The sequence below is a fragment of the Sorex fumeus genome, unplaced genomic scaffold (assembly GCF_029834395.1).
Source record: "Sorex fumeus unplaced genomic scaffold, SorFum_2.1 ptg000128l, whole genome shotgun sequence".
NCBI classification, from domain to species: Eukaryota; Metazoa; Chordata; class Mammalia; order Eulipotyphla; family Soricidae; genus Sorex; species Sorex fumeus.
In genome coordinates, this window is record NW_026606185.1 from 16,373,351 (window position 1) to 16,400,151 (window position 26,801).

The window sequence follows — 26,801 nt, forward strand, 5'->3', positions numbered from 1 at the left end:
TCCATCCATAAAAATCACTGGGGTACCAGAGGGCAGCAAGAAAACCCTGATGAAGAAGCAACTGTCAAAGCCATCATTGCTGAGAAGATCTCAGAGCTGAAGAGTGCATGCTCCCAGATCCAAGAGGCCTGAAGCATAGCAGCTAAAAGAAATCCAAATAAAAATATCCCAAACACATCCCAATCAGAATGAAGAAAACCCTCCACCTGTTACTAGGACCAAGGAAGGCTTTCTCTGTGAATGAAGGCTTTTTGCAGGGAGCTTACCACTGCCCTTTCTCTAAGGAAGCAGGAAGTGCCCTGTCCACTTCCAGGTCTGGGGAAGCTTCATACCATGCTGTGAGTGTCAGAGGTGGGTGAAGAGTGGGAGAAACACACAAGGAGAGGGAACGATGTCATAGGATGGGGAGTGGGTGCTTAGAGAGTGGGGAGCTGTGCCTTTATTGGTGACTGAGTCCATGAGTGTTGCCTGGAGCAGAGTATGCAGTCACTGACACCCCAGCCTATTTGTGGGATGGGCAGGCCAGTTCTAGACTGTTATTTCCAGGTTTGCAGTTATACAGCTAGTGGGGGTGCCCATAGCTGAACATGAGGTGGGTTTCTATACAGTTTGGGATGTAGGGAGAATTAGAGTCTTAAGAAAGATTGAAATCTAATACCCCAACCTGGAATGCAGTGTGAGCAGCTTAGATAGTTTGAGTATGAAGGTTTGGATCATTTCCCATGTAGAGTGGGAAGAAAAGATAGATACCAGGAGTTTGTAGCAGCAATAATATGCCCATTTGTGCAAGAAGACAGTGGATGGGTTTATTTATTTATGTGTAAGTTGCACTTGCCTATAGCATATACTTGGGTCTTCTATTTATTCAGCTCACAGCCTCTGAGTTTAAACTTGGTATTGAGCCCATTTGTATTTTATTGCAATTATTCATATAGCTGAGTTTAAGTCTATCATTTAGTTCTCTGTTTTCTATTTGTTCCATCTGTTCCTTGCTCCATTTTTTCTCTTTCTGGATTGAGTTTTTTTAATGTTCTTTTTTTGTTGTTGTTAATTTCGTTTGTTGTTTTAGCACATAACCACAACTTTGTGTTATTTTAGTGATTGCTTATAGGGTAAACATCTCTGGTGTATCACTGACTCCAAGTGATATTCTACCACTCATGTATACTAAAGAAGATTATAGCAATATAGTCTATTTCTCTCCTCTGTCTTTATGCTATGATTTTTATATCTTTTCTTTCTACCTATGTTACAAGCCATGCACTACACTATATTGTTATTATTGTTGTTTTTGGTGCTGAGTCTCCAAGGAAAATTTGGGGCCACTTCTGTGATTCCTGACCAAACAGTTCAGTGGTAGGGCCAGAGGATGTGATTCTGGTTCAGTCCTGCACTTTCAAGGCCTGCAGGGACTCCCAGCAGGGCTTGAGGGTCTGTAGGGTGCTGGTGATGCTTGGGAGGCCATGTGGTTCTAAGGACCATGCCTGGGGCAGGCACAGGCCTGACCCTGATGTCTGTTCTAGCTCCTGGTCCTTGTTCTTATTTTATTTTATACAAATACCCAATTTTAATTTAGATATTTAAAAAATGACAAAAATGGCTTTTGTCCTTATCCACACAGTTACTGTTTCTACTGTTCATTTTCCTGAGTAGGTTCTGTCTGCACCTGAGACACTGCCTTTGTTTCTTGCACCAGGAGACTTCTGAATATGACTTATTTCAACCTGGTGTGTACCAAAGTGTCTTTGTTTACATTTGTTTTGGTAAACCTACATGCTAGTTAAAGAATTCTAGGTTAACAGGTTTATTTCACTTGCACTTTAAATTGAGTTGTAACCAAAAAGAATTATACTTTAATTCTGTTCTTCCTCTGCACAGATTCCCGCCCTCCCCTACCCCCACCAGGAAACTTTTAAAATACTCTCATTATTATATTTGAACAATCTCATTATGAGGTGTCTTGGTGTTTTCTTTATGTTTCAGGGTGCTTGCAGTTTACTTGGTTTCTTGGATCTGTAGGTTTACAACTTATTACCACCAACTTTGTAGTCTTTTTTTTTTTCTTTTTTGGTTCACACCTGGCGATGCACAGGGATTACTCCTGGCTCTGCACTCAGGAGTGCAGTGCTCCTGGCGGTGCTCAGGGGACCATATGGGATGCTGGGAGTGGAGCCCGGGTCAGCTGCATGCAAGGCAAATGCCCTACCCACAGTGCTATCACTCCAGCCCTCAACCTTGAAAAGTTTTGACTATTATTTTTACAAGTATCTTTTCTGACCTCTCTCTATCCCACTTCATTTTTATTTGTTTTTTGAGTAATACTCAGTGACACTCAGGGCTTACTCCTGGCTCTGTGTTCGGGGATTACTCCTAGCAGGGTTTAGGGGACCATATGGAGTTCTGGGATAGAACCAGTGTTGGCTGTGTGCCAGGCAAGTGCCCTGCACGCTGTAATATCTCTCCAGCCCCTCCCTCTCTTTCAATGGCTCCAACAGTTCACTCAGGCTGGGTGATATTTGTTCATTCTTTTTTCCTCCATGTTATGTCCTGAATAGTTTTTGTCATTTCAAATTTACTAATTCTTTTATTTTATTGTGTGAATTGCTGTTAATTTCATCTAGTATATTTTTATATATAGTAGTTATTGTTTGAAGTTATATTTGTCTTTTTGAAAAATAGCTCCCGTGCCTTTGCTTAAAAATAGAAACTCTTTCCTCAAACCTCCCTAGTCTCTGAATGCATTTATAAGTCAGTACTTTAATGTTGTATTATCATCCACTAATGATACCATCCATGTCACCCTCAGCCACTGCCACGTCATTTTCTCCTGCTTTTTCATGATACTGGTGACTCTGGATTATGTCAGAAATTGTTCTTTTTTTTTCCTTTTTGGGTCATACCCGGCAATGCACAGGGGTTACTCCTTGCTAATGCACTCAGGAATTACTCCTGGTGGTGCTCAGGGGACCATATGGGATGCTGGGAATCGAACCTGGATTGGCCGCGTACCAGGCAAACACCCTACCCGCTGTGCCCCACGAATTGTTTATTTTACTTTCATGGGAAATACTATTTTTGTGGATCCTGGATATTTTTGTATTTCTGTAAATATTCTTGCATCTTGTTTGTGATGCATTTTGATCTTGGATAAACACAGCTTGGTCTTTTTTACTCATTGCTTAGTTAGGACCACAGCTATGGGAAACCATCCTGGGTGTTGTAGCCACCCCTCGTACTCCCAAACTCGGGATCATATAGGGTCACAGAACTTAAAGTAAAAAAAAAAACTTCTTTATGATTTATTTTTAGTAAGTAATTTGCACACACAGTTTGTGTGCCGAGAAACCCAAACTCATGTAAAAAATTTCTGGAGTTAAAGAGGGTCATGAATAAAAAAAATAGGTAAGAAACCTTTCTCTAGCCAATGGGTATGGAAAATATTCTAGCCCTGTGTGTGCTCTGAATGTTGTTCTGTAACCTTTAGGTGTGGTTTAGTATTTCCTTTCTTGCTTCTCCTGATCATTACTTAACTGAAGACTTATGGGGGACACCTGACAGAATCTCAGAACCCCTCTGTACAGCTCTTTATTCACTGCTACTTTGAAAATGCTAAACACCTTGGGTTTTTCAAACTCGCAGCTCAGATGAAGGGATTCTCATTTCGCGTAAGGGGGTCCCACATGACTTCGCCTCCCTACACCCACTGTCTGGTAATTTTCTCTGAAGGATAAACTGAGGCCATCCTAGGGTTCACCTAATTCATTTCCTGTTTTCATCATTACTTGATGTCATGTCTTAAAAATTGTTTCTCAATGTTTTGTTGTTACAGTTAGGAGGGTAAATGTGGTGTTTGTCACTCTGGTTTTATTTGGATTGGAAATCCTGGATGGGTTTCTGCAAATCAGATCACCTAATGTTGAAAAAAAGAAATAGAAACAAGAGGCCAGAACTTGTTCCCCAGACTCTGTTCATTAAGCGAAGGGGTATGTGGAAGGGTGTTCAAGGAGGCTTGTACTCGCCTTGGCTAAATATCCTAAAGGAGCTAAATATCCTAGGTAGGAGGTAGGAGTCTCAAAATCTATCAACTTCCCTACAATGGCCAGATGCTGAACTCAACATCTCCAGCAATTTGGCAAACTCTCTGCTCTGCTCCTGCCCCCTGGGCTCTGCTGTGCACAGGGCACTACAGGCAGCTTGTGCTTCATAGAGAGCAAAGAAAGGTGCATCGCCTCGCCCTGCCTGGAGGGCTCTCATCACTGCCGCCCCAGGAAGAATGATGGCAGGCGGGTGGTTAATAGTATCACACAGCCAAGGCTGGAAATTTTTTCTTGTCTTCCTGGAAAGAAAGTTTTCGACCAGGAAACCCAATTAGGGACCAGAGAGATACTACAGGGGTTACTACACTTATCTATTTCTTTGTAAAAATTTTATAAAATTGAATAATTGTGATATACACAGTTACCAAGTTGTTCATGATTGGGTTTCAGTCATACAGTGTTCCAACACCCGTCCCTTCACCAGTGAATGTTTCACACCACCAATGTCCCTAGTTTCCCTCCCACCACCCCTCCCACTCAGCCTGCCTCTATGGCAGGCACGTTTCTTCTCTCTCTCTCTCTCTCTCTCTGTCTCCCTCTGTATCTCTCTCTTTCTCTTTCCTTTTGGGTATTATGATGTGCAACATAGCTTCTGAAACGTTGTCATGTTTGTCCCTTTAGCTCCTTTCAGCATTCAGTTCTTGTCCAGAGTGGTCATTTCCAACTATCATTGCTATAGTGGCCTCTTCTTTATCCTAACTGCCCTCCCACCCTACCACTTGTGGCAAGCTTCCAACCATTGCACTAACTCCTCGCCCTTGTTTTCATTGTCCTTATGTATTATTCTCATACTATGATTTTTTTTTAATATCCCACAAATCAGAAGGCACCTATCTAAATGCAGCCAACCTGGGTTTGGTTTGATCTCCAGCACACCATATGGTCTCCTGAGTCCTACAAGGAGTGATTACTGAGCAGAGCCAGAAATAAGCCCTGAGCACCACTGAGTGTGACCCCAAAGACAAAACTGAAAATGCCTGATTGGCATGTACTATAGTTTGTAGATTTCATGGTGTTTTGCCTTGAGGAAAATTCTCTGAGAAATTTACTGTTTTGGTGAATTGTGGGTCCTAATCTAGCATAGTATTCATTCTATCACAGGAGGTTGAATTCAGTGAAACTATGAGGAGTCAAGAGTTTGAGTGCTTTGGTAGAACCATGGATATCATTAATCAGAGGAGATTTGCTGGGAAGGAAGATAGATATGGAGCTATACTGAATAGCGTGACCCTAGAAAAAGCACAGAAATTAGAAATGAGTCGCTTTACTATCAATGAAACAACTTAATTTGGGATAGATATTCAGCACCACTGGCTTAAGAACTACTTCAGTGAATGGGAGTAGGGGGTCTGGCTTTAGACACACACAGGTAGGTGATGTCACAGTTTATACACCTTCCAGTAGTTTTTTTTTCCTCAGAGATTCATAAGTATTTATTAAGGGAGCAACTGTTATTGAGGAGTATGCAAAGAACATACATTGTGGGTACAGAAAATGGTGGGGAAATGGCATGTGTGTTTTTGTATGATAATGAAGGCCAAGGAGGCTAGAGATTTAAATGGCTTTCACTGCAGTGTCTGCTGGTTGGTAATATCTAGTCAGGGAAATTGGATCTAGGGTCCTTATCAGTACAAAAGTGTAAAGGTTCTGCTTTGCCCAATCACACGGTCACAGTCACGGTCCTCCCGTTGTTCATCGATTTGCTCGAGCGGGCCCAGTAACGTCTCCATCATGAGACTTGTTGTTACTCTGTTTGGCATATCGAATATGTCACCGGTAGCTTGCCAGGCTCTGCCGTGTGGGTGAGATACTCTCGGTAGCTTGCCGGGCTCTCTGAGAGGGGCGGAGGAATGGAACTCGGGTTGGCCATGTTGGCCGCTTGTAAGGCAAATGCCCTACCACTGTGCTATCGCTCCAGCCCCAGTGCCAATAAAATGAAACAGGGATGCGTTTCTCAGGGAGAGGTTGCCACATCTTCTAAACCACAAGTCTCAGATTAGTCTATTTTAACTTTTCCAACCCCAGAGAATCCTCCTAGTATTTGGTGGGGGAAAGAAGAGGCAAAACTGAAAAAGCTTTGAAAGTGGATTTGAGATCTTTATAAATTGGCATTTGTTACTCCCTGACAATGCCTGTTTGTGTCCCACATGTGAGAGAAATCATTCTGATCAGTTCCTCTCCTGACTTTACTCAACATGATACCCTACAGGTCCATTCACGTCGTGGCAGATTGCATGATCTCAGCTCGGAGCCAAGTAGTATTTCATTGTGTATATGTATCATAGTTTCTTTATTGGTTCTTGGACCTTGGGTCATTTCTAGGTTTGACTGTTGTGAATAGAACTGCAATGAAAATAGGGTTCACATGTGTTTTCTGAATAGATCTTAAACCTTAGGGATAGATTTCCAGAATTGAACTTGCTGGGTCATATGGAATCTCAAATTTTAGTTTTTGGATAAGTGTACATAATGTTTTCCAAAAGGGTTGAACCAGGTGTTACTCCAACCAGCAGTAGATGAGGGTTTCTTTTCCCTAACACCTCTGCCAATACTAGTTGTTTTTATTCTTTTTGATGTGTTCTAGTTTCACAGGTGTGAAGTGATAGCTCATCAGACAAGTGAATGTTTTCTCATAGACTATTAACCATCTGTATGTCTTCTTTGAGCGTTTCTGTTCATTGCTTCTCTCCATTTTTAATAGGGTTGTTTTTTAAAAAAATTTTATAAGTGCTTTATATTTCTTGGATATTAGCCCTTTTCAGATGAGTTGTGGGCAAATATTATCCCCCAGTCTGTGCTGACCCAACACTTTCACAATCATCTGAGACCCGTGAGCTATAGTCATCTAGTTATACCTCCTGATTTTTTGATTCGTAAATTGCATCATATAATAAATGGTTTTAGTGTTTTTAGCATTTAAATACTGGGATAATTTGTTATTCAATAGTAAGTAAGTAGGCCTGATTTTTGTACCTACAATTGGAATGTCTTATCGAAAACATAAAAATCCAGGTACGGTTTGTAGCCAGTGAACAGAAGCTGGCAGGCTTCTGGAGAGAATTCTGGTGAGTAGCTCATTATGTTGTCATTTACCTGTCCGCTCTATTGGCAAGAGCATCTTATTGCAGCTGTCCTGCAGTTGTCCCACATTTTTTTTTTCTTTTCGGGTCACACTTGTCCGTGCTTAGGGGTTACTCCTGGCTCTGCACTCAGGAATTACTCCTGATGGTGCTTGGGGGACCATATGGGATGCCGGAGATCTAACCAGGTCCGACCGTGTGCAAGGTAAACGCCCTACCCGCTGTACTATAGTTCCAGCCCCAGTTTCTCCACCTTTTAGGTGTGAAAGCAAAGTAGCTGCTGTTGCACCGCTCCCCAAGCTCACCTCACAGGAAATGTCCAGGGAAGGGCATGCTGGGAAATGTAGTCCATAGAATGATGCTGCAAAGCCGCCATGGTGCCAAAGCTGCTAAGCTGGCTTTGTGCAGTGTCTGTCAGGAAGTCAGGGATACAATCGCCTCTGTTTTTCACAGTAGTCATGGATGTGTTGGGAGGTTGTAGGTGCCCAGTGGGGCGACGCTCAGGGTATTGAGAGATGGGACACTTCACCGAGCTACTTGTTTGAAAGAGGCAAATTACCTGTATCCTGAGAGTAAAGCAATCCTCAGCCATGCTGCACAGCTCATGGGAAACTAGAAGAGGCACAGAACCTTTAATTCTCTAGAGATTTCTGCTGAGGTGAAGCTAAGGAGAAAAGGAAAACCCTACAGATTCTAAAGTCTATAGAGAAATTAAGTAATTCAGTGGTTTCAGTGTGATGGACCTGGGATGTTGGGTAGGCAGATTACAGAGGAACTGACCAGGGAACAGGTAAGATGATCAGATTCCCCAACCTCAGGTCATCTTGAATGACTCTCTTTAACTTTTCTACAAAAAGACCAGAACCGTGACCTGAGAACCAAGGGTGCCACACTTCCTCCTTATTATTACCTAGTTGGCACACACCAGGTGCAGCTTTCTGGATGGATCTGCTTCTGTTTTTTTTCCTAGGGGGGTTCACACTCAGTGGTGCATGGGCATCACTCCTGGATGGACTTGGAGGATGCTATGTGTGCCAGGGATTGAACTTGGGTCAGCTATATACAAGACACGTTCCTTAGCCCCTCTACTATCTCTCCAGCCCTCACCCTTTTCTTTTCTTTTTTTTTTTTGTTATGGTACTTGGGCCACAACTGGTAGTGCTCAGGGGTTACTCCTGGGGGGTAAGCTTGGGGAGCTGTATGTAGGATGAGGGATCAAACCCAGGTGCTCTGTCATGCAAAGTCTGTGCTCAGACCACTGAGTTCTTTCGGGTCCCTGACCATCCTTCTCTTAGGAGGTTCGGTAGAACACTCCAGTCGTGTGTGTGTGTGTGTGTGTGTGTGTGCGCGCGCGCGTGTGTGCACGCGCCCTGCCTGGCTGTACTCTTCCCTCTGGTGGGAATCATCTTGTTCAGCTCTTGTCCTGCTGCAGCCCCTCTGCTCCTAACCCCTAAGGAGTATTCTCTCAGCAAGTTTCAGATGGGAATGAGACTGGAGAGGACAGATTTTTAGCATCCAGTTGACCGAAATAAAAGGGAGGCTAGAAAGTGGCCGCCAAGTGTGGGGCCCAAACTGGCCTCCAAGAGAGCCTTCTGCCCCTTAGTGGACTTGGCCACATATGTCCTCAGCATCAGGGAAGGCTTCCACATGGACTGAGATTCTGCTCTGATGATTCAGCTCAGCCTGTTCCAAGCCAGCAAGCCCCAGGGACACCCACTGCCAATGGCCTCAGCCGACCAGAGCTGCCTCTTCTGTCGTGGCTGTGGGACCCTAGAGAAATGCCACCACTGGTTATGGGACTTTATTCACTGACTTGAAAATTCAGACAAGGTAATATCGTATAGGCTGTCAGTGTAAATGACTGTCACTCATTGTGCTTCACAAAAATTTCTTTTAATGAATAAATAATTTGATGAAATCAAAAATATTTACAATATAAACAAACAGAAAAGCTTTGGATCCGTGAATCTGATTGTTGGGCTTTGCAATTTTTCATTGAATTCTTCCCAAGCCTTTCCCTGGGAAACATTATAAATCGGATAGAAACAATAGCTCATACAATAGATCTTTGTTCATTATACGTTTATCTGTTAGTCTTGGAAAGCTACATAAGCTTTTATTATTCAACAATGTTAAAGTACAAATATTAACTAAAAGAATATATTATCATAATGCTAGGTAGCATTCTCCACAGAACAAAAATGTACACTCAGCTTCAACAATAACAAAGGTTCACGGGCCACAAAATAATACCCCAAAGGTACAAATTCCTTCATAAGAATATAATTGTGCTCTTCAATTTACCAGATGTCGACGTTGCTCGAACAAGCTGATGCCAGGAGTACAGTATTTGACGACTGTATGCTGTGTGTGTGTTTGTCAGGCAGCAGCATTACTGGGAATTGGGCAGTGCAAGCAGTTTTATAAACACTTTCTTGGGCTCTTAAAAAGAGCCAATTATGCAAAGCAAAATAAGCATATTGCGAAGTCTTCATCTCATCGGCACAAACACCACTGAACATCTTGGCTTTGTGGGATGAAAGGGTTTGTTCACGGAGCTGGTAATGCCGTCAGCCAGAGTTCAAGTATTCCAGCGCCACCTCGTAGCAGAACTTATACTGCTCCTGGAAAAGAGAGAAGGACAAAATGTTGGTCCTATGATATGGAAATCTTGTTTTTAATATAGCAATTATGCCAGATGAGGGTTGAAATGGGGAAAAGTCAAATTGAGAGAGATCTGAATCAGAATGTTTCTGTTCTGAGCCACAAACACACTGACAGTTGTGGGTGTCCCCACAGGACTGAGAAGAGCTGTTTTGCTAGCTGTGCACATAAGGGTTCCTGGAAAGCACCAAATGGCTGGATCACACACACACACACACACACACACACACACACACACACACACACACACGTAGTGTCCATACACTGATTTCCTTCTGTATAAGACATCTTGAGTGCACAGTATGGCAAAGCCATGAGGTTGAAGAACACATAAAATGAAGAAAATTGCATACTTAGGGACCTGTATCCAAAAAACCCCCAACAATTCATTTTTTTTAACTTGACACTCCTCTCCCCCAACACCAGACCAGTTCTGTGGCTATAGCATCACATTAGCTAGTGAAAGTGGCATGTGCTATTCAAGGGTGTGGCCTGAATGCTGCTGCCTGAGTGCTGGATCCGTGGTCCCAGGAGGCAGAAGGAGGCATCCTTAGTCCCTGCTGCTGACTCAGAGACCACTGCCAAGCAAACCTCCATCTGCATCAACATAAATGCAGCCCAGAATGCCCAACATGTCAATTCGCTTCCTGCTCTGTGCTTCCTGGAAGGCCTCAGCCTTTCCCCTTGGTGTCTCTTCTTATCTACCTGGGATGTTTCCTTTAGTTCCAGTGAGTAAGACCCTATTGATTATTTATGCAGGATCACCTGGAGAGTGCAGGCCAGTGTGGCCAATGCTCACTTCAGGACTAAAGGTTGAGACCAGCTTTATCCCAAGGCAAAGAACCAGCGACCCCAGCTCCACCAGTTCATGCTAGCTTTTACCTGCTACCTCCTGGCTGATATTCCCTTAGAAGTTCTGCTTTCTCTCTGGGGGAGTGGGGGGCGCATCTGGGCAGCCCCTCTCTGCTCTATTGTTTTTTTCTTCTGGGATAAGGAATCTCAGGGTCAACTTCCTTTTAATCCGAAAGCATGCTTTCAGGGAGGGGACCATGCTGTGGGCTTCCAGTCATAGCACTGGCTAGTAAACAAGCCCATTGTGGGCTCCACAGCTAAGGGACACTGCATTGGATGGCACTGAAATTGCCCTGTCATTAGACTGGTTACAGGTTTAGAAATGAATTCTCTCTCCTGTGTCTTATCCATCCTTAGCAAGTGCCAATCCCCGAGATTCTGTGATGACTGGTTTCTGAGTGAGAAAAATAAAGGGACTTAAGAGGAAGGCCATAAATTGTCATGTTCCCTCCCTAAGCACCTCAGGCAAAGCCTGAAATCTTCCTGCAGTGGAAACTGATTACACTTGATCACTGGGTGTAGACCTGTCTTCTGTGGCTTCCTCCAGGCATCCTCGCTTTGGAATGGTGTAATTAAGCCACATGAGCTATCCCTGTTCTTCCAGCGAGGTGGGGGGAACAAAAGCATTGATGCTGGGATCCTGGGGTGCTCCCGATCTGGGCGACATCAGCTGCTTCCAACATGAAGGCGCCACACGAGCTGCGGCTTGTCCTCAGCAGGCCCCCTCCATGGCGAGATTAGGCGGCTCCAGGATCAAAGCACCCCAGCCCCTGTGTACAGGACCTCACATCACACTTTCTGAAGATGGAGAACGTGAAGTCTGATGGGTGAGGCTGGGCTCAGAGTCTCAACAGCTGTGAGCATGGGGGTCCCCCAAAGGCTCCTTGGGCGCCCAGCACTGCTCTGCCTGCGTCTGTGTCCCCGAGGACCCTGCTCTTGCCTGGGCTCTCAAACACCCCATGTCACCTCCCAGGAAGGCTGGGAGGTGTCCGCTTGGCGCACCTGTCCCTTGAGACAGAGACAGACTGTGGCCAGGGAGCCTCAGCTTCAGTGGGACTCAGTGCTGGCAGGTTCCTCCTGCCAGAAAAAAAAAAAAAAATCCCTCTGCCGCCCCCTGCTGGCAGGGGCAACAGGTCCCTGTGGGAGAGATGTCCGGGTCGGTGTGCCCCGCTGTGTCACACCAAGTGATAGGTAGTCACTGTGGCTAGAAGGCACTGGGGAACACAGCAGTTTATCTCTGACGAGATGGGACAGGTAATTTCTTTCCTCTTTAAAGAGGCATTAAGCCCTCCTTCCCTCCAAACCCACTCATGGCCAGAGCTGCTCCTGAGCTCCTGTCACGGCCTGGACAGCTGAGCCCAGAGCAGCCAAGGAGCGGTGCCCCCTGCCCAGCCAATGCTCACTGTGCCCGGCACAGCCAGCTCTGCTAGTCCTGGCGAGGTAGCTGACCTGGGTCTCAGCATCAGAGCATGGGGGGGGTACTCTCAAGCAGTGCTCAGAGGGCATGGGAGCCCCACCAGTGATTCTCAGCTAACAGGCCATTGGCTCAACATAAGGGCCCTGGAGTGTCAGGGACACTGACCACTCTGCCCACCACTTTCTTGGTGTGTGGGAGCACTGCTCGCAGGGCTGCTCCAATGGCGCCCAGAGGGAAGGGATGGAGCTGACCCTCCTGCCTGCTGATGTAAGCCTTGCCCACACCTCCACTCACCCCTGCACACCACACGCACAGGGTACCACATCCTCACAATGCACCCCCACACACATACCCACACACCTCCATCCTCATATGCCTGTTCACACTCATGTCCAAGTAATACCCACATGCACGCACAACTCCCCCACCCCTCAGGACACCTAGGCCTCCACCTCCCACTCCCACCTCTCCTCCGCCCTCACAATCTACTCACACATATGGACTGAAGCCCATTCACACCCACCCCCTAAACACACACGCACACATATACACATTTCAAATAGCCTGTGAGCCCACAGGCAGGGTTCCAGGGAAACGGCAGGAGTCATTACACTGACCACACAGGGATAGCTGACGGTGGCTCCCTCTCTGAAGGGGCAGCGAGGGGCTGCCAGGTCTGCCTGATGGAAAAGGGGGGGTTTCTCAGGTCTCCCTCAGGCACCACAGCCACGTGCAGGCAGGATGAAGCTGGCATTAGGTGACAGGCTCACCCCAACGTGGGCTGCCTCCAGGAGAGAAACAGCGTGTTCGAGTGAGTGCCGAGAGGGAGCACCCAGTGCGGGAGCTAGGAAGGCAGGTGCAGCTGAGGTAGAGCAGGAGCAGTGCAACCACGGGCCCGGGCTGCACAGGTGGCAGCTGGTGTTCTGAGACATGCCGGACCCATGTGGAGTCCATATGGCTCCACAGGTGTCACTGCTCAGGGCATGGAATAAGCACTGGAATTTCTCAAAGTGCTCCCCGAGATTCCAGCATGCAACTGGGGCAGAGAGGCAGAATAGCTTGGACACGACCTTGGGGGTGGGTGAGAATCACCTTTAACATCTACAGCAGAGCTAGCCTCACATCACCGGAGAGCTGGGGAGGGACCCAGGCATCAGAAATGTTTAAAGCTTTCTTTTGAAAAAAAGACTAATACTATGGGGCTGGAGTGATAGCACAGTGGGTAGGGCATTTGTCTTGCACACGGCCAACCCGGGTTCCATTCCTAGCATCCCATATGGTCCCCTGAGCACTGCCAGGAGTAATACCTAAGTGCATGAACCAGGAGTAACCCCTGTGCATTGTCGGGTGTGACCCAAAAAAACAAACCAAAACAAAACAAAAACAAAAACAAACTAATACTAGAATTACAGGAAAGAAGGGTGGTTGCCAGGGGTTGGAAGAGAGAGAATGGGTGATGTTCAGAAGGCACAAATACAAGATGTGGCAGAAACTGTGATGCTATTATGGTGCCTGGCTTCTTGAACTATAACCAAGAGAGTCACTAAGTCATTGGTCTCAAGGACTGGTGCAAGAGTCACAATTCATGAATTGTTTCATGAATCTGAGGTGTTTCTAGAGCACTTGCCTTTGCTGCAATTCTTGGGCAGAAGGGTTCACTAGAGGAATACGTCTGAGAAGCCCTGACAGAGTTCATCATGTCACGTTGTTGAGAGCAGAGGGACACATGTCCTCACATAAGAGTTGCCTCTGTTAACCAGGTGGGTTAACCAGGTGGGGGATGCGTGTGACTTAGCTCTGTCTTGGTAATTGGCACACGTGGATCCAGTTGGCCTCTTGGTCCATTTCTCTCCCCTGACTACTATGGGGATCTTCCTTTTTATTCTTTTTTCTTTTGATGTAAATGGATTTTACTTAGAGGAAGGGGTTGGGAAAGGAAAAGAGAATGGGGGGAGGCGGCGGGGCATGCTCCTCCAAAGGCGGAGAGAGCCCCATAACATATCCCAGTTCAACCACGATAGTTTGAAAGTGCACATCTCAAGAGGGGAGATGTGGGATGTGGGTAACACACGTGCTTGGGCACCACAAGTGCTTGGCAGCAGAGGTGCTTGGCGTCTTTCTTTAGGCAAGATCTACCAGCTAAGGCTGTTTCTCTGATAAAGCAGTCTTGGAAATTTTAGAAGGGAAGTGAGGGACACAAAGGTGAGCTGGAAACTGTTTGCTGTCCTTTCCCCAAATGATAACATCTTCAAAGCTGTGCAAAAGCTGGGGACTCAATTGAACCAGACAAGTAGTTGGAATCTCAGGTGGCACCACCCTGACCTGCCCCGGGGCCCAGCTATTTGATGGGAACTTGAGACTGGTTGAAGGGATGGAGGACTTAGAAGCTGTGCTGAAAAGGAGGCTCAGGAAAAACAAAAACAAAAACAAAAAAATCCAGCTGCCTAGCAAGATAAAAGAATTTGAGTCTTCTGTGAAAAGTTCATTTATTTTGTCCTGGCAATCAGTGTCTTTTTATTTTATTTAAAATTTTTTTTTCCTCCAGAGTTTTCAAGCCTAAAGCATGTCAGGAAAGAGAGGAGATCACATTTTCAGGTTTTTTGAATTTCCCTGGAGAGTGTCACTGCTTCACAACAGATGAGTGGATTTCTAAATTCGGGAGCAATTTAGCAAAATTGGGAGAGGACGTGGAGATGCTAGCCTGCTCCTGTCCTCAACTCGCCCATCCTGGCTGGGACTGGGGGCAAGAGATCAGTCTCTCCTGCTCCAAGTGGAAGGAAACACCAAGGCCCACTGGAGCTCAGGTCAGGGTTCTCCCTCCCACATCCCACTTGCCTGCACGTAACCCTAGGAAACATGTCCTGAGAGTTTCCCGGTACACACCTGGTCATCCCATGGAGACGCAAGGAAGGAGAGTTCTCTGTTCTTTTCAGCTGTTGGTATATTTTGTGTTTCAGAGAAACTCAGGTTTCAGATGGCCTTTTATGACCAATGAAATGGTTCTAGATTTTATCATTCTGACCTGAATGAACTCCTTCAGCCTATGTTGTTGAATACCAGGCTCATAGAAATTGTACTTATAAGCAAAGTCAACAACCAACTTCACTGTAGCACTGTCCTCCCATTGTTCATCTATTTGCTCGAGCAGGCACCAATAATGTTTCACAACAAATTGTGAGACTTGTTACTGATTTTGGCATATCAAATATGCCATGGGGAGCTTGCCAGGCTCTACTGTGCGGGCGGGATACTCTCATAGCTTGCGAGGCTCTCCAAGAGGGACAGAGGAATCAAACCCAGGTCAGCCTTGTGCAAGCAACCGACAAGAATACTTATTCAATTCAGGAAGCTTTGAACCTACCAGAAAGAGCACTGCCCCCCGCCCTTGCCACACACATACACACCTTACCAGTTATTTTTTATTGTCTTGCTAACAGCCATATGACAAACTCATTGGACCTCTTACTTTTCAAAATAGTGGAACACTTTCTTACTTTTATCAGCCATGCCCTCTCCTAAAACTGATCCTGGATCTCAGAGATTTGGGCATCCAAAGGTTCTGTTCTCCCCATAGAATAAAATAATAGTTCGGTCACCCAAGAATAGTTGACATAAGTACCAGGAGGTCTGCTCCAGGGATTGGAAGCTGGCAGCACATGCTGAGGGAAAAGGTAGCTCAGATAGAGAAGGGAACACCAAGTAAAGGATGTTTGGAGGATTCGCTTGGGACGTGAGATGCGCGCTGAAAGTAAACTATAAACCAAACATGATGGCCACTCAATACCTCTATTGCAAACTATAACACCCTAAAGGAAAGAGTGAGCAAAAGGGAATGCCCTGCCACAGAGGCGGGGAGGGGTGGGGGGATGGGGTGAGGGGTGGTAGGGCTAGGGGTGGAGGGGCGGGAGGGCTACTGGGATCATTGGTGGTGGAGAATGGGCACTGGTGGAGGGATGGGTACTCGATCATTGTATAACTGAAACCCAAGCATGAAAGTTTGTAAGTCTACAACTGTACCTCATGGTGTTTCACTAATAAGAAAAAAATAATAATGGTTCGGGAAAAGTGTGTGACTTATTTAGAAGACTTAGCTAGGATCAATGCTCCCTTCAAGTCCCCCCACGAAGGTCTCCTTTGGTTTTAGGAGAAACCATCCCCAGAGCCTTCACGGCGTTTTCTCACTTGGAGAAAGCCGTATCATTTCCATCCATTGTGTCATGAGAGCTCCAACGCCCCCCCCCCCCCCCCCATCATTCTTAGGAGAGGTCTATTGAAAATCTACTTAACTCAGGCTTAAGTGAGAGAGACATGATTTTTTTGTTTTGTTTTTGGGCCCCACCCAGTGGTGCTCAGGGTTGGAACTGGGATTGGTTGTACCCAAGGCAAGTACCCAGACTCTCTGTCTGGACCTGAAAATGACTTAAAAAAAAATTCAAGGTCAGCTCTGCTCAAGTACTAATCAAACTTGAAGGTAACATATCTATTCTGAATTTCCTCAATCAGGAAGGTGGAATATCTATCATATGACATCCTAGGATATTTTAATTTATGCTTTTGTTTCCATCCTCTAATAGCTCACCTAGCCAGCTAATGTGTCCCCAATGCAGGCACCACTGATTTCAGGCGCTCTCTGCTGAACAGGACTGGGATATACCCCAGGAGTTGCCATCCCAGGGCTTTATCTGACCCAGGACATTGCTTTAAGGATGGGCCTTAGTGAACTCCCTCAAGTTGAACCGATATCTTGGGTTTTTCTTGAATCCCTTTGTTGTATTTTCATACTTTTGATGGGGGAAAGTAGCAGCTCTCAAGTGGTACTCAGTAATTCTGGGGACCCACCCATGCTTCTGACCAATGGCAGGAAGTTCAGCATCAGATTCTGGCCTGAGGCTGCTCAGATCCTGCAGTACTGGGGTATCTGGGTCATATGTAGTGCAGGGAATAAAACCTGGACCAAGTACTATTAGGCATGCACCCTAAACAATGCACTATCTTCTTATTGTATTTAGAATTTTTTTTGGTTTTTGGGCTCTACCCTGCAGTGCTCAGGACTTACTCCTGACTCTGTGCTCAAGAATTACTCCTAGCATACTCCTAGCAGTGTGCAGGGGGCCATATGTGTTGCCGGGAATATAAACTGGGGCCAGCCATATGCAAAGCAAGTGCCTTACTTTCTGTCCTATGTCTCTAGAGGGTCCTGTATTTTTCATTTTAAGCCTCTGCTGCAGTGCTGCGGGCCTCTGATGAAAGCTTTCCTCGCTTGTCAACTCAGCCAGATATTCCTCTTACTCTTCCTTCCCAAGTCTTTCTGTCAACCTGGGATTAATCCTATTCCTTCCCGTCCTTCCTCCACTCATGGAGAGGTACAAAAAGCTAAGCTAAAAGCTGCCCCTTAAAGCTAGTCTTCTATTCTTGTGTCTCAGTGGTTGGCATTCCAACAGCTCTACACAAAAAAGAGATTTCATGAAATACTCTCTGAAAATAATTGCATGCAGTTCTTTGTTTCTCAACTCCTTTAATCCTCTTCTCAGAGATGGGCCACCGTAATTAAATGAAATACTCTGGATGTCAAACTAAAATTCACAGCTTTGATAAATATTAGGTGATTAAGCTATTTATAAAATATATAATTTGAATATCCTGGCATTGCATGTACTGTGATTATTTCTTCTCAGGGAAAACGCAGAGCTTAGCCACGTGGAAGGCAGTGCCAGAAGAGAAATTAATAAGGATGTTCGCTTGTGAGTTTCAACTATTCCCATACTTCAAATGAGTTGAGACAAAGTCTCTTTGTGACAAGGCAAAAGAATGAGGGAGAAAACCCTTCCAAGAAAAGCGATTACATCCTGCTTTGGAAAATGAGTCTTTTTGCTCTGGGGCTTCAAGTTTGACTTTGAATCTGGGAGATGGTGGAGCCTGACTCTAAGAAGAAAAATTCACTGATGAGCAAGAGGGGAAGGAACCTACCAGAAGATCCACCATATTGGGCTTGTTGTTTCTCAGTGTCTTCACAGCATGGAAGACATCCACTGTCCTCTGATGTCGAAGCATCTCGCAGACGATGCTGATGGCACAGAATGTTCCGCTGCGGCCTCCCCCATTCCTGTCAGAAGAAAAATCATCAGCTTAGGTTAGGTTTGCCCTGCCATGGCGCCACTCACACTGTCGTTATATGCTGCCTCAGCAATCTAGAACTGCTGAAGGGAAGGGTTTGAGGTGGGACTCTGCCTGGCCCAGTTCCTAGAATGAAAACAAAGGGGGATATATGAGCCTCAGCACTCAGGGCTCACTGGCCAGCGATGGCAGGAAAATGGCTGTCTCCTTTCTAGCTTCACCTCACTCCCAGATTTTACGATCTAAATTGAGCACCTTCCTTAGGAGGTGCTGGTCCTCATAAATGGCCCCATTCAGAAAGTTTTCAATAAACAAGTACCTCATTGGGCCTTTGCCAGAAAATCTGCAATGCATGTGGTTTATGTTTAAAGGCCAACTTAGCCTTGAAAAGTCCATTTGGTATTTCATAATTTATCTCTACGACATGAGCTTTTGGTTTTATTTACTTTACAGGAGCCACATTCAGCAGTGCTGAGCAGCCCAATTCAGTGCTTGTGGGTCAACGCTTCTTGGAGGACACCTGAAAATGCCAGTGGGGGTATGTGGTGGCAGGGCTCCTGTCACCTGAATTCTGTCCCCAGCTCTAAATCCAGCTGGTAAAATGATGTTCTCTGAGTTTGTTTTTGTGTTTGCCTGATGCTTTTTTTTCTGTGTTGGAAGTGAGATGATATAGTTTGGCATGAAACCCACCCAGGGGCGGTGGGCCCTGGCAGTGCTGGTGATGCTGACCTAAGCCCCTTGCTAGAATGCTGGGGGTCTGGTAGACTTTTTACTGAGCACTTGTCTTTCTCTTTGTAGTTTAGACATAGCTTGGGAAGGACAACGGAATTGTGGAATTATCTTGTCTCTTCTCAAAGGTCACTTCCATCAATTTTGGCAGCCAAGGTGGCTCCTATGTCTAACAATATTCACTGTGTTCCCCTCACTGACCTTGCACTTTCCTCTCTTTTTTTACCATTCTACTTTAAGAGGCAGTTCTCTCCTACCCCGTCACAAAACTATTGCTGGACTTGAGAGGTGGCTCCCAGAGAAGCATATATGTTCTAAGGTGCCTGGTGGCCCCTGTGGGCCTGAGTAGCACTGCATCCTGAGCTCTGAGCTCAGAAGCCATCCCAACAGTGCTTGGGGGACTATATGTGTTGCTGGGTGTATCACCAGGGTTGGCCGTATACAAAGCAAGTGTGTTCGTCCCTGTACTCTTTCCACCCTTATGCATGTTAATTTAATTTTCTGAGTTAAAAATCTAATAATACCAACATTTGTCCTTTTGCTAAAATTGTTCTGGTTTTGGTCAGTGTTGGATATTAACCCTAAGTGTTTTAGGCTTCATCAATGAATCACCCTTTACCTCCTCTCAAAGAAGCTTACCCAGCTCTTTCAAGAATCCTTACTCTTCTGAATTTATCTTTAACCTTTCCTTTGTGTTTTACTTCTTATTGTCACAATTCCTCAAGTCAGTCTTGGTTACTTATAAGCCAAAACTTTCTAATAACTCTGGATTTTGTATTTGAAGTGAATTACCTGCTTTTCTATTTCCCCTATACCCTTTCCATATTTTTCCATATAGCAATGTTGTTTGCTTAAACACAGAAAGACCATTAATGCTATGCTCCTAATATTTGGGAGTTGGCTGAAATATATCTACTCCTGGGTACTCATCATAATTCAGGCTTCAGTTGCTCTAGTTCCTAAGACCCCCAAGGGGAGGTTCTGCCTTGGGACTGGGATGGACTCAGGGCGAATGGCAAAGCTACCCTGGTATTGAAATGGGACAGTAAATAAAGCATAAAGGCATGGTCTTGATGTAAGCTGTTATGACTTAAGAGACAGGACAAGCCAAACTGGCCTGAGGACTTAGTCTGGAATTTACAGTAAAAGTCTTGCTTGGCCTCAGAGACCAGAGAAGTAAGTTTTGGAATCTATATCTCTTACTGTGTTTATCTATGTAACTGCAAGTATTGATAAGAAGTAAACTTAATTGTTTAATATGTACAACTTAAGGGAAAGAGAAAAGCAATATAGATGTCCCTGGGAGAGAGTGTCTCCTTAAGTTTATCTCCCCAAGACCCTGCATAGAAATGCTTCACCTCTGTAAATGATCAATCACACCTACATGCAGTCCTATACCTTGAACCCCTTCAGATGTTATATAAGTAAGTATGCTAGCAACTCTGAATTAAAGGGGCTATTTTGACCATCTATCTGTGAGTCCCACATCTCTTGCTTTCTCTGAGGGGGAGGCCTGGGGAGGACGGGAGGCGGCTCTCCACCACCACAAAATGCATGTGCACACCCCCACATCTGTGAACTCAGTCAGGAGCTCATCAGGCTACTTCCTGTGTTTTTTTGACAAGTCACTTTTGTGTTTTGTTTGAGCACATCTTTACTTTCTGGAACTAAAAGATGTTCCAGAATCATTCTGCGTCTTCCCTGCACAGCTTTGAATTAACCATTTTCTCTAAGCAGCTGGAGCAATAGCACAGTGGGTAGGTAGGGCATTTCCCTTGCATGCAGCCGACCTGTGTTTGATTCCTCCGTCCCTCGCAGAGACCCTGGCAATCTACCGAGAGTATCCCGCCTGCACAGCAGAGCCTGGCAAGCTCCCTGTGGTGTAGTTGATATATGCCAAAAACAGTAACAACAAGTCTTACAATGGAGACGTTACTGGTGCCCGCCCGAGCAAATAGATGAACAATGGGAGGACAGTGCTACAGTGCTAAGCAGCTAAAGGAGTTTCTATTTTATTATCACAAACACTATGTCATCACACCTAACATATTATTCTTTAAATATGATCAAATTTCTCATCACTGTTCTAATTTTTTAGAATTTTTCAGGTGATTTCTTACAGTTGACTTTTTAAATATTCATATTCAAGCCAAGTGCATAACATTGCATTTGGCTGAAATGTCTTACAAGCTTATTTTAACTGTTATCTTCCTCCTCACTTTTTCCCCCTTGGAAATATGTTTGTTGAATAAATTTGATCAGTTGTTGTATAGGCAGCCTCATGATAGTCTGGGACTTGTGCTGTGGTATTACTCTAGGTATCTCCGAGGGCACAAGATATTATTAGGTTCTCCTTGTTTTATGATTTGAAGGTTGACCGATGATTTTAGATGTCAGCTTCATCAGTCCATTATGAAATTCTTAATCAGTTTTCTAAAAATAAAATGCTTATAACTAAGTATCCAAATGGTAAATAGATTAGTTAAATTTTACAACTACACATATATGTACAAATGATGGTTATCATTCAGATCTAGATGCCAATCATGATCAGCCCCTGAGAGGAACTTTCACTCTTCCTCACCAGCAGGTTCCCAAAGATCATATTTGCTTTTATTTTTGGGATTCTACATGCCTGTTTTAGAATCTTGTATAACAAAATATAACATTATTTTTGATCCTGGCTTATTTCATTTGATATTTTATTTGTAAGAATTCTTCATATGGCTCTATAAGTAGCTTACTCTTTTATATTGATGAGAAAATTCCATTGAATGAACAGAATACTGTATAATCTATTCATCAACAGCTGATAAATATTTGGGTTTTTTTCCTAGTTTTTGATATTATGAGTAGACTTGTAATAAACATGTCTTAGGGTTCATAGATGACTCATTTTCGCAGTCACAACCTTTGAGCTGAAAGGCTCAGAGGATTTATATTTAGCTTTAGCAGATGCTAAGAAACAGTTCCGAAAAGTAACAGATACTTCCTACCCATAGCCCAGAGTTCTGGTTCCACCATGGCTTCACTAACACTCGGTTTTATCATTTTATTCTGATATTTTGTGAGACTTAATGTGAATTTTCCCCCAAAATGTGAATTTTCCTGAAAATGAACTTTTCAATGCTTATTGGCTATTTGAAATTCCCTTCATATGAAAATATATTTTTGAAGTAAAATAGTTTCAGCTTGAGAAATATGGGGAAAAGGATTAGGAAAGAGAGGGAGGGGGGATAAAGAGAGAGAGATGGGGAAGAGGAAGAGAGAGACAGAGATAGAGGGATAAAAGGAGAGAGGCAGGAGGGAGGAAGAGAGAGAGAGAGAAAGAGAGAGAGAGAGAGAGACAGACAGACAGAGTACTCACAAGCTTATTCTTCCAGAGAGGAAAAATCCCACAGGACACATTTAAGGCTGAAATGTGGGCAAATCCCCAAGATGAATAATAGGTTTTTTCATTTTTAAAGTAAAATTGTTTTGAGAAATATTTTGAGAGTAGAGATGAGAGAGGCCCTTCCCTCCACCTTTAAAAAATGTTTCTAAGTTTTTTTGTTGAGTTAAACTGTTGGCTGTCTATCTTTTTTGTATTGAGCTGAGATTATTTTTAGGTATCCTGCCCAAGCCCTTTGTCAAATGTGCATATCACAAACTCTTTGCCAACACCATGTCTTGCTTTTATTTTTGTTTCTGTTTTTGCCACACCTGGTGGTGCTCAGATCTTTCTCCTGGCTCTGTGTGCAGGGATCATATATAGTGTTGGAAACGTAAGAGGTGTGAGCTATGCAAGGCAAGCCATACCCCCTCTCCTAGCAATCCAGCCCTATGCCTTGCTAACCACTGAGCAACCCACCTGGGCCCTGGGCAGGATTTCCTTCTGGGGAGTTTGTCCCTGTGTCCTGCACTTGTATTGCTCTGGGTGATCTTTGTAGATCAGGTGAGACAAGGTGTGAATACATTCCTATATTTTCAGGAATTGTAGGTTTGCGAGAGGATGATGTACTTATTCTCTCCACTTCTTCGGGTTATTTTTCACAGGGAGACATGCATTACAACACATCCTCCTAAGCTCTCTGTTTGCTTTTCTTGATTATAAGCAGCTCAAGGAACCATCCACTCATAGCACCTGGAGGTCTGTCAGGGATGGTCCGCCCACAGCCATTAGGTGGCACTATACGATGCTGCATCAGAGAGATGAAAAGCAGGGAACCCCAGGGAACCTTCTTTGCTAGTCTCTGGACAGAGAACAACTTAAAGCAGCTTCTCACAGCTACTTAAGTAGGAGACGTATCAATGCCAACTGTAATTCAAAGTGTGCTCACCAGAACTTGGTCTCGTGGTAACCTGTATTCAAGGAGGGCTGGGTGTAGCCCTTGTGGTGTTTCAGGGACCCCAGTGGGGGAGGAATGTCCCTAAAGGAAAGGCAAGGTTCTCCCACACAGGAAGCAGATGGGACGCTGGGCTGGAAATGGTGCTGAGTCTTGGGTCATGCCTTAGGGGATGTGATTGGGGTCTGCCCACAGGCCTAAGTGATTTGTGATTTTGTTTTGTTGTTCCTTTAAGCCCATTCTTATGCCTCAGTTTCCCCACTGTGACTCAGTCCTTGGGATTTCAGCCTGGGCCCTTGTTCCAAGTGACCCCTGAAGGGGTGGCAGGTGGTATGCTCCTTGTTACTGAAATGCATATTGGAGTATGATGCTCCATATTTAGAACAGAAGCCCTCCCGGCCCCCTAGAGATACCCAGCCTCTCCCATGTCAGTTTTCTTTGCAGGATTGCATCGACTCACACTAGTGACCTGGGATCTTACTTTCCTCGGAGAGGTGAGGTCTAGACTTAACATGAGATTGGGAATGTGATGGGTTAATTCATGCTTCTTGGGAGAGATGACTTTTTAATGAACTGGGTTCGTGAGAAGGAAGAGGGAGCTGTGAGGGAGGGTGAGGGGAGGGTTAACTGGAGCTTTCGAGAGGGTAAAGTATTATGACCTCCGGTTTGGAAGAAGCACTGGTAAATAAATCTCCCAAGGAACTATCAGTTTCCAGAAGACAAGAGACACTGTATGATTCGAGTTGCTGAGAGACAGGGCAGAGATCAAGGCTGCCAGGGAGGACCCCCTAAGTGGGGATGATATTATGTGAGAGAGAGCACTGAATAGAGGGTAGAAAGCCAGGCCCCTAGCCAAGCTTGTCATTGCCCTGAGTTCAGTCTGCGCACATTAAAACTTGATTCTCCCTCCAATTTTGAAGCTGTGTGTGTGCTTGTGACAAACTCTGCAGCAGATACATAAGCTTATATATTGAGCTTCCACACAGGCTCTAAACATCTTCCTTAACTGCCATGGCTTTCTAATTGCCTGTTGCGTTAATCTAATTCCAGCTGGCTGATTAGCTCCATATCATCCCCAGTGAGAAAACGCAGGTGGAAGTGCTGGTAAAAGCATGGGGCTCTCCATTCAGCAGCTCTCAACTCTGGGTGCAGCACACTGAAATAATCCGTGGGGTTAAAAAAAGGAGACTGCGTCTGTGTTCACCCCCAGAGACTTTGATTGAATGGGATGGGTGTGATCTGAAACATCCTTCTCAAAGCTCCCCAACCAATTCTCAACACGTGTCTAAGGTAGGATGGTGGTGCCCCTGCTGAGTTTCCCCATTTTAGCACCTGTTAAAACTAATGGCTTGAAAACTGCACTTTGGAGAAAGTGGTTCTAACTAAATCTTTCCAATCAGTAGATGCATTCCTAGATAAAACAGCTCCAAACCAAACCCCAAACTGTTGACAACCACTGTTGAAAGAGAGACAGTTCCTTTGAACTCACTGACATGATTGCTAATAGGATTATCCACTACTGCTGGTAAGCCAGCTTCGAGAATCAGTGGAGGGAGAGCTTATGTGCAGTGTTCACTGACGTTCCTGAGGTGCCTATTTGTACCATTTCAAGGAACCAGCAAACAGCTCACAAAATTCCTCAAATCTTTGCAATTAAGAGTGCTAAATGGAGTCCCATGAATTGAAATTGGTGTTTTTATTTTATTTGGGAGGTCCAGATCACAGGAGCAGGTCTTACTTTACATTATATGTACATATGTATGTAGCACTGTAGCACTCTCCTCCCATTGTTCATTGATTTGCTCGAGTGGGCACCAGTAGCATCTCCATTGTGAGACTTGTTGTTACTGTTTTTGACATATCAAATATGCCACGGGAAGCTTGCCAGGCTCTGCTGTGCAGGCAGGATACTCTCAGTAGCTTGCCAGGCTCTCAGAGAGACAGAGGAATCAAATCCAGGTTGGCTGCATGCAAGGCAAACGCCCTACTCGCTATGCTATCGCTCCAGTCCATATACATATGCATATACATATGTATATATACATATATATACATACATATATTCAAATATATACCTAGGTGTGTTCAGAGATTACTCTGAGCTCTGTGTTTAGAGATCACTCTTGGTTGTGCTCAGGTGGCCATATGCCATGCTGGGGATTAAACCCAGGTCAGCTGTATGCAAGGCAGTTCGCATGCAGTACTGGACCTGCTGTACTATCTTTCTGGTTCCAAGACTTATTTCAATATCAGAACTCCCATCTAAATGCAAAATGGGCATATCCTGTTTCTTTGAAAAGTGAAACCAAACCCTTGCTGAGGAGACCTGTTTGTTCTTGCATCCAGTGCCTTGTCTTTTCTCCATGTGGAGTAAGCCAGGGCTGGGCTGTGCTCGGAGATGGAGCTTTAGCTCGACACTTACAAGCAGTGCACGACTGTGCGGCCTTCCCCGCCATTGTACTCCTCTTGCCACTTGTCCACTTGGCGAATAAGCTTCAGGAAGGAGCGCTTGGACACTGCAGTGTCCCTGTACATCGGCCAGCCCAGGAACTGGAACTGCTGCACCATCCGATAGCCATCTTGGGGCTGCAGAGGATTAAGAACAATCAAGGACTGCAAAGGAAACGGGCATAATCGTCTTTGTTGAATTCTCTAGGGACTTTTCCACCTACTCCTACACAATGACCGGTCTGCACCCCTAAAAATGAAGGATGCCCTACTGACAGAAGATTTATTATTTTTAATCTCAGCTGTTATTACCAAAAAAACCCCCAGGTATTTTAAAATGACAAAAGGCCAGACACCCCTACCCCAGTAAAGCAGAACACATATGCATTTGTAAAAGCCAAGTGAAAAATGTTATACCACAGGAGCACTGACTCCACTGTGCATGCAACAAGGGACACGATGACTTTAATTATAGGTAAAGAATAAATTATGATCTAGAGATATTTGTGACCTCGGGTGATTGAGGTGACAAGAGGATGTCCTGTGAAATATATAATATATGTATTTTTGGTGTGACTCTTGCTAAGATATTATAGTGATTTTTAGTCATAATTAGTGGAAATTGCAGAATTTAATAAACAGTTTTGATCTGGCTGTAGTTCTGCCTTCTGTGGCATCTGACACAGGGTCACTCTTCTTGGTGTTTCTTCTCAGTTCTGTCTTTTCTCTATGCACTGGACTCCCTTTTCTTGCTGATGGAGCCACCAGCTTAGTCCCTGGACCCCTCTCTATTCTTAATTTCTCCCTGAAGTGAGTTCATTCCATCTTGTGTTTCTTACCTATTCCAGAAAGTCAGCAAATCAGTCTCCACTTCAGATCTTTCTCCCTGAAGACCTACTCAGAGCCTCAGGTTCCCACCTAGATGTCTGGGAGTCACTTTAGACTCGGTGTTTTTCAAATGGAATTCCTGGTACTTTTGAAAGCACCTACTTCCCCTAAACAGTCCTGTTATAATCAAAGCCTGTCCTAACTTGGTAGGCAAATTGGATCCTAACTTATTACTTAACGCTAAATT

General features: G+C 44.7%; 1 protein-coding gene across 7 annotated transcripts in view; it reads right to left on the reverse strand.

Moving 5' to 3' along the window:
• Positions 1-9,048: 9,048 nt before the first annotated feature.
• Positions 9,049-26,801, reverse strand: part of PTPRM (protein tyrosine phosphatase receptor type M) — an 890,665-nt gene continuing 872,912 nt past the window's right edge. For all 7 annotated transcript variants that reach the window (XM_056137857.1, XM_056137858.1, XM_056137855.1 and 4 more), the window contains 3 exons: positions 25,701-25,864; positions 18,078-18,213; positions 9,049-9,801 (listed from right to left, as the gene is read on the reverse strand). In XM_056137857.1, the coding sequence (XP_055993832.1) occupies positions 9,748-9,801; positions 18,078-18,213; positions 25,701-25,864 (354 nt within the window). In that variant the 3' untranslated portion in view covers positions 9,049-9,747. The remainder of the gene's footprint in view (positions 9,802-18,077; positions 18,214-25,700; positions 25,865-26,801) is intronic.